General features: G+C 32.6%; 1 protein-coding gene across 1 annotated transcript; it reads left to right on the top strand.

Annotated features, from left to right (window-relative positions):
* Positions 1–2,458: 2,458 nt before the first annotated feature.
* On the top strand, positions 2,459–8,297 carry LOC132739893 (uncharacterized). Its single transcript, XM_060727730.1, has 3 exons — positions 2,459–2,642; positions 3,649–3,762; positions 5,747–8,297. Exons 2-3 carry the CDS (start codon positions 3,726–3,728, stop codon positions 6,808–6,810), a joined length of 1,101 nt encoding a protein of 366 aa, XP_060583713.1. The 5' UTR covers positions 2,459–2,642; positions 3,649–3,725; the 3' UTR covers positions 6,811–8,297.
* Positions 8,298–9,160: the final 863 nt, after the last annotated feature.

Below are 9,160 nucleotides of genomic sequence, written 5' to 3'. Positions count from 1 at the left end.
TTTGATCAGTATTGAAGCATTTTTTTTATAGTTTCATAGCAGTTTGAACTTGTAAAAGAGCCTTAAATCAATGTTTTTTTTTCTTCTTCTTTTCAGAGATGGGTCTTTCTTGAGACATGCATTTAAAGATTTTTATCGTCAATTTTGATGGTTCATCCCTGCTCCCAACCCTGCTTCCGACCCTGCACAAACTTTATTTCATCCATAGTGTGTTTTTCAATCAAGTTGGAAATTAAATCTCTGTATTTACCCATAGGAAAAGAACAGTAATAACGCTGAAAATGCATTTTTGAATCTGAATATTTGAATAGATATCACATAAACAGTACATTATCTGACAGCAAAATGTAATGGAATCAATAAACAGACTTAAAAATTAGACAAAAATATCGATTTTCCATACTTATGTGCTCATTTTGTTTTGCAATACACTGTACACTAAATTTGGGCTATTTTGCAATAGTCTGTACACTTAAAATCAATACTCGGTACACTTTCTTGTATCTTTTTTTGGCCTGTATCTTTTTGTACTTTCACACTTTTTGGTTGAAATTTGGACAAAGCATACTTGGATTGTGGATAAAAAAATTGCTCGGTTCAATTTTTTTTATATTGATAATATAATAATTTCTAACGATTCTACAGTATCGCGGTCAGTATTTCCTAGTGAGCAGCAGATCGTTTAGAGGTAGTTTAATCAATTTTACAAATACCTGTAATACTTTTACGTCTTTTAGAGCTACAAAAATACCTCTAGATATATAAAACCCGTTGAAATAGCCATTAGTTTGGAAAATATCGTCGTTGAACTTACCTTCGTTCTCCGTTTAAAGTCGCGAAATGGGATGAAAGTCCTCATAATATCGAGCAATATCCGGGATACGGTATACCGCAGTGACAATACCAGGTAATTTAAACCTAAAACCTAATGATTCTTTATACAACCGCTACTCATCATTAAATATCAGTATGTGATGGTAAGTAATAGATATACCATTGCTGCGTTGACGATTTCTGGGTTTGCGTAAATTATACCATAATCACGTGACCTTTCTTATGCCTTAACCTCACGAGACGAATCGAGTGAGGTTGCATAAGAAAGGTCACGTGATTATGGTATAATTTACGCAAATTCGTCTCGTGAGGTTAAGGCATAAGAAAGGTCACGCGATTATGGTATAATTTACGCAAACCCAGAAATCGTCAACGCACCAATGGTGTATTTGTTTTAACCTATAGCTCCGCCCAGAAACACTTAATTACTCCTTCGATCTTCAAAATTGAAAATTATACCATAGTCTGGGTGTGGTATAATTTACGGTTATTGGAAATTATACTTGGAAGAATTTTACATAAGAAGCGCTGAAGAGCTATAGGTTAATATGTTCATAGACAGTTATTTGTTTGCTAAACTAAATAAAATTTACGTCATTCAGTTAGTATAAGACAGTTATGTAGGTTGTCAACATGTATCTTGTACAGTAGTGTAAATATTTCCACGATACTATTTTTAAATTAGCGTTAACATTTCGTTTTTGACACGCTTCAAAAAATTATATTAAGAGTTGAACATATCTACATGTATTTAAACATGACATTTGTTTGAAAAAATTACACAAAATATCATATGGAAAACCAGATTGGATATAAAATTCAAAAGAAATGTCAACCTTGAAATACTATTTTAGAATAAAAAAAAGTTCGGCAAGACTAACACAAATATTGCGATTGAATATTGTAGACTATTTTAAAGTATTAAAATGGAAAACAAATTTTACTGCCGTTATCATTTTAATAACTTGCAAAACTTAAAAATTCATTTTCCTTCGAAGGGATTGGGGTACTCCTAACGAAGTACTATTTTTTTCTCTTTAAGACAAAAATTATTAATATCATACGATAAATAAACAAAAAAAACCAAAAAAGTCTTAGTCCAAGGCATGATTTTCTTTGATCGGAACCATCATTAAAGTTACGAAAAAGGAAATTTGTGCAATTTGTTAACTTTGATTTTTTACATTGGTTCCCTAAAAACACAAGTCTATTAATAGCTCTATCTTTAATTAGGTGCGCATACTGTTTATTTACATATTACGTTCACCCTGTGAGGTACCCCTCTTATGAGTACTGTTGGAAAACAAAATATACTTATATAACTAACGGGAACTATAAAAAATCACACGTTCCATGCCTTTTTGCATATCTCGAATAAATAAATCTAAACTAGGCAGACGATGTTATTTATTCACTCATTTGTAGGTCAATGTTCAGATGCATATATTTTAGATTCTTTTTGGGAAACAAAATGTTTGCGCTCTAAATGAAACTTACTAATGAAACATAGAAAAAAAAAATTCCAGAAAAGCTTTATATTTACTTAATTACTCCTGTTTCTACATTAAAACAAATGGCAATTTGCATGTGAACCATATTCATAACTTTTTTTTATAGAATGTTTTCAACAACTGCAGCGAAGACTGCGAGAAGAAACTCTCAGAAATATTGGTGGACAATATCAACCAACTTGTTACTGGAAATGGGACGGCAAACGATGATCTGAAGAACGAGCTTGTTAAGCTAATAGAAAGATGTAAAAACCAGATATAATCTGCCGTCTTTATCGATTTCAACACAGAAGGAAGGTAATTGAATTTATAAATGAGGAATTGTTTTCAATCGTTTTTAGCTCGATTTTTTTAAATAAATAAATACAAAAAATAAAGGTGTCGGCGTTGACGTCGCCGTTGCTGTCTGCAGACTTTAACCTTGATCATAACTTTTATAGTTATTGGTTTATTGTAATTATACTTGACCACAACAACTAAGGACAAGACCTTCAAGTAAACCAGACTATACTAGACCTACATTCATAAATGACATTGACCATTAAGGTAAAATGCCTAAATTTTGGTTGATTTTGCTGATTTTTGTTATGTAAGCGGCTATACCTTTGTTAGTTTTGATTGAATTGTCTTCAAACTTTTCACAGCAGTCTTTTGGGATAGACCTACAAGTTAAGCGGAAAACCATTGACCTTTACAATAAATGACATTGACCTTGAAGGTTAAATTGATTTTTGATGTAACTGAGCTATAACGTTGTTATTAATATAGGGATTTACTTCATATGGAGACACTACATTCTTTAAGATAAGCCCTTTTTGCATATTAAACTCGAACTGACTTAAGCTCATTCATGACATTGACCTTGAAGGTTAAATTATAAAATATTAACTTATTTTGGTGATAATTGACTGTAACTTGGATTATCTTCATACTGGAGCAAATCAACCTTTTGGACAATACCTTCTAAACAGTTGAATTGACTTTGAGCTTTAAATAACCTTGTTCGACGAGGTCAAATTACTAAAATTTGGTTTAATTGTCATAATTTTGTTATTTATGTACGGATTTGATTTATACTTGGACAAAACAAAACTTGTTACTAAAAAAATGACCATCAAGGTCAAATTAAAAGTTAAAGTGACAAAGCAAACCTCTTTGTTACACGTAAAGAGTTACATTACAAATAATATCTATTAATACAACTGCTGCGCATGTTACCAATTTAACAACTTTGAAAAAAATATTGATCAAATACAATTGCATTTAAAACACGAATTGATCGATCTTTTTATTCTGCATGTAGGTGTATACATAAACGAAAACACAAAAGAAAGCTTAGAAGGTCAATTAAAAGAGTCAAAAACGGGAGAAAATTCATTTATGTCATACACGACACATTCTGACAGAACAGGACAAGGTAAAATATTCGATTACAGCATAATCTTTAACTTGTGTTATGGCTTTCATTTAAGAAATAAATTATTGTGAAACTATTCATCAAAGTCAATCGTTAAACAGAGAGAAAGCTGTACTTGATCTATATACACTATACTAATTTGTGTATGCCGCAGATTTAATTTCATTAAACACTATAATTAACACCATATATTTTATTATACCATGTTAAATTAAATGTTTATTTTCATGTCATATAATAGCAGTTTAAATATTATCTGAATAAGATAAATATGGGAGCAGACGAAACTGCTGTCATTCATATTAAAAATTTTGTAAACTCAAAAATAGCTAATCATCTATCACGAAACATAAAAGGTAATAATTATAACATGATAAATCGGTCCCGGGTAACATTGTTTTGCTCACCAGAGCTCTTCACTAAGGTGAGTTTTTGTTATGGCAGTGCATGTGTCCGTTGTAGTCGTTGGTCGTCCTTCGTCTGTCGTTATTAACAATTTCTATAAACAACATCTTCTCATAATTTTTAATAAACATCAACTGGAATATACCTTAGTGGTCCTCTAAACAGTTACATAAATGGTGCAAGTCTGATACATATATAGGTCACAGGAGCTAGAAATAGACTTTCAAAATGAATTCTTTATATATCTTATTTTCAGAATCTACAATATTCTGGCATGTTGCGTCACATTTTGGTCCTCTCCTAATTTATATAAATCTTAGCCTCACTCCATGGATCGTTTTGTCTACTTACCGTTATATATATATTTATAAAGTTTTCTTTTATGAAACTGCAAAGCACTGTACTTAAGTGAAATGTAGCATTTTAAAGTGAACCTCTCACAAAGGTTGAATAGTCATGCCCTTTGAGTCAAAAATGGCCCTGCCCAAGGGGTCACTTAGTTAACAATACGCTTGTATAAGAAAAAAGTCTTAAATGTCAAATATGCTTCTGAGGGATCACTTTTTAAAAAAACAATCATCTACTCTGAAAGTACAATTCCCAGAGCTTAGATATTTGTCATGTAACATCCTCTTGTACTCCTCAACATTTATATAAATCATGTCTCTGTGGTCAAAAGGGGTCACTTAGTTTTGCATTAGCTTATAAAGAAAAACACATAAAGTCATTTTTTTTAAACTACAATGCCTAATTTGTATTAATGCCAATTGGATCTTCAAAATATGTATACCATGTGGTCAAAATTGGTCCCGCCCCAAAGATCAGTTAGTTTGTATAATCTTGTATTGTAAAAATATCTTAAAAGACTTCTACTGAATAACCGCAATACCTATAGCTTGCATATTTTGCATGTTGTTCTCTAGTAATTTCTACAACTTTTTATGAATCATGCCCATGGGAGCAAAATTGATCCTGTCCCATTGGTCTTTTAATCTTTATAAACTTGTATAGTAAATCTACATTTAACTTGTATAGTAAAACTACATTGTATCTTTAAATTTCCCGAGAAACAATAATGCTCAATGTTTAGATATTTGGCATGACGCGTCACCTTGGAAATCTCTTCAAAAGTTATTCAAATTATGCTCCTGGGGTCAAAATTGGCCATGCCGAAGGGGTCATTTATTTTATATAGACTGATATAGGGAAATACATAACTATAAGACTTCTTTTGTGAAACAACAATGTCAAGAGCTGAGTCATTGACTAAAAATGTCTATCTTAGTTATATAAGTCATGTCCCTGGGTCACAAATGAACAATGGACTTGTCTAGGAAATACAATTTAATATTCCTTTGTGAAACTTCAATGCCAAGAATGTAAGCTTTTGTCATTAAGCATTTCGTAGCAGACATCTACAAGTATTTAAAAGATTATGCAACTTTACCAAATTTTATGTGTCCCCATTACTGACTTTAAAATTGTAAAACAAATATTGTGATCTTTTCTAGTAATGTATCTCAGGGCAGCGATCCAGAGCTATCATGGCCCTTTTGTTGTATTTAATCATATCTTTCAGACTTTATGCGTACAAAAATCGCCTTGATCATGTCTTATCAAACATCAGCACAAGAAGACATATCGTATTCGAAGTCGTGTCCAGCCGATTTTTACGTGCCCCTTGATCTCGAGTTGAATGATATGAACAATGCTGAACAACTGTATCTGGGACATGGAAGAACAATTGCTGAAGGACAGCCTAGTAGAAAATTGTTCCACTATCTGGAAATGTTTGAAAATATAGACAGTCAGTCTCGAAACATTTTGATTGTAGGACAAGCTGGGATGGGTAAAACGACTCTATGTCAGAAAATTGTTTCAGACTGGTCTGCGGTCCATATCAATCTGTTAACAGAAAATGATAGCGCAAACGACTGCAAAAATGGTAATTCGTCAATTTTGAGAAAATTTGATTTCTTATTCAAAATTTCTCATGTGGATATGAATGAGACTATAGAAAATACTATAGTTAACTTACTTGGCATTCCCGAAAGCACTGTAGTGGAGTATTTACAAAAGTACAATTGTTTGATTGTCCTTGATGGTATCGATAACTTGTCTATACCAGGAAAGGAAACTAGCCGCCATGAACTCCCGAAGATAACATCCACGCACAAATACACACTTGTAATAACCTCCAGGCCATGTGAATCATGGAAACCTCCAGAAGGGGAAACTATTCGTACAATAACAATTCAAGGAGTTTCTGCTGCAAACAGAAATTTGATGATAAAATCCGCGCTTTCACACCTGTTGAAGGCTCAAGATATATATTCCATCAAATTACATGAGGAAATTTCATCGACATTTATTAATGAAGTTCAAGAAAACATATATAGTGGCCTTTTGAGAAGTCCTCTGATGTTGAAAGGGTTAATCTATTTTTGGTTCGAGGACGGAATACATCTATCACGCTCTAACAAAGTTGTCAAAATGATAGATTGCGTGCATTATCATGCAATAAAACACTCGGGAAATACTTTTGATTTTAGAAATGATTCCGCATGCACGTCTGGGATTACATGGCTGACGGAACCAGATTGGTTCAGTTATGTTGTAGGGAAACAGTATCTGTCGTCATAATCGAAACTGGCATTTCACATGTTTTTTTCAGGAGAATTTATAAAAAATGACGTTTGTGTATTTGAAAACACATTGAGGCTTGAGAAGCTCGCACATTGCATGAATATCGGACTTCTCCCTGTCGGATCATCAAGTCCTTTTAAATCTTCCATTTACTTCCAAGAAAAAACACTTCAGGACTTTTTTGGTGCTCAGTTGTTTTGCACAAACGACGTAGACTACGTAGACCATTTAAGAACCTTACAAAGAAGAACCAATAGCATTGAACGCGTCCTGGAATTGCGAGAATTTATTCTGTTTCTCGGCGGTATGAATCCGAAGGCTATGAAAAATGTGAGTTGGCACGTAAGTGGCCTTGTAGATGCAGATGAAAGGTTTAGAATAGTAAGATTCAAAGGAGACCACACACAATCTGAGAGAAACCAGCATAGAATCTTAGTTAAAAGTCTAAGTGATATGTTCACGGACTGCATTGCCGAAAGTTTACATAGTAGCTTTACTGTATATGATATAATACTAAGAGACCTGTACATCGACAATGACTCTGTACAGAGAGTGTTGAAATGTTTTCCTTACATAAGGACTTCATATCTGAAAAGCTTACACATTGACTGTGATTGCAGCTTAACATCCACAATGATAGGAATTCAACCAATCGTTGAACAAACAAAAGATATTGTCGAAATGATACGCATATCACACCTGGATTTGTTTGAAAATGTGTTTCTTCATATTAAACATATGCGTTTATTGAAAAGTCTTGAATTGTGCAATCTCGATCTGACTCCAACTCAGATAGAACAATTACTCGGATCTGCACCAAATCCTGTACGAGTATTTCTTTACAATTTCGAAACAAAAAGCGAAATTTATGCACTTTTGCCGTGTGAGTATTCATCCAATTGCGCAAGAAAGAACAGTTGTGAAAGATGTCTTCATCATTCCGTGACAGAAAAGTATCCTGAATTAAAGGAAATAACACTAGAACTTTTACATAATGACTTCATTAGAATGAAGGAAATTCTGTCGTCATGGAAATGCAGTTGCACGGATGTAAAGCACTGCATGTGGCATACACTACACTGACAATACTATATACTATGGTATGTTAGACGTTCATGCAAAGTCATACTATCAATAATATCATGTACATTTATGTGAAGATATGGTTAATAAGTGCTTAGTTATATGATCATGTTATAAATTATTATAATAAATAGTTTATTATATTGATCTACTCGATGATACAAAGCAAGAGTGTTATTAAAACATCGCACTACATTGTACCAGTCATGCTAATTTCCATGGAAAAGTGGAAAATGTATAAGAAAAAAAGTAAAATATTTTAAGTGACACATTACAAAGGCGCTATAAAATTATAGCCACTTAAAATTACCAAATGAATGACCAAGTATGGGAAAAAAACCTTACTACGTTAGTCACGCAGTGTGAATATGGTGATAGATACTGCAAAATCAATCATACATTGCATGATTTTGTAAATCAGTTTCATGAAATCTTAATTAACATTTGAATGTTTACAGTGTTCATATTTTGTCTTAGCATTGCATTGTTGCTTATGTTGACGTCAATATTCTGCACGGATTGTAAAATTGTTTACATGTTGTTTTCTGTGATATTTTTAAATCTTTTGTTACTCTAATTTTCAGTAAACATGTTTATAGTGGAAGACAAAATATTTTAGATGTCTTCAATATGTGTGTGTATATTTATGAATGACAATTCTTACTTTATAAAAGAATTGGACTGAATTCAATGTGTTACATATTTGTTCCTTTTACATTTTTGTAATTGACAAAATCATTGTTGTTGTTTTAATCACTTTGGAGTGTATATATTTTCTTACGACGAAGAAAAGTGACGAGATAACCATGTGCAGTGGTGACTGTACCTCGTATAGTTCATTGATGTACATTGATATTTTTAGATAGTTAATTGCACTTTAGATAGTTAATTGCATTAACTTGTCTAACCCGTATACATGTATTAGACATGTTGTAAAATCTTGAATATATATTTGTATATAACTACATCAATTCAAGATGTGTACATATATATAGAAATACAAACATGTTTACGAAATTATTTAAAGAATAATCTTTTACATTATCATTGTTGTTATACATGGAATGCATAAAGTTTAATAAAAAAATCATTTAAAACCGTGTTAATTTCTGTTCTAATTTACATTCATGATATGAGCCGCGTCATGACAAAACCAACATAATAGGTTTGCGACCAGCATGGATCCAGACCAGCCTGCGCTTGCGCAGTCTGATCAGGATCCATGCTGTTCGCTTTCAGTTTTTGGGGGGCTATGCCGACCCCC

Source organism: Ruditapes philippinarum, unplaced genomic scaffold (genome assembly GCF_026571515.1).
Source record: "Ruditapes philippinarum isolate M1 unplaced genomic scaffold, ASM2657151v2 ctg18158_1_1_1_1, whole genome shotgun sequence".
Lineage (NCBI taxonomy): Eukaryota > Metazoa > Mollusca > Bivalvia > Venerida > Veneridae > Ruditapes > Ruditapes philippinarum.
The sequence above is the reverse complement of the archived record's forward strand: the minus strand, read 5'-3'. Positions and strand labels throughout refer to the sequence as shown.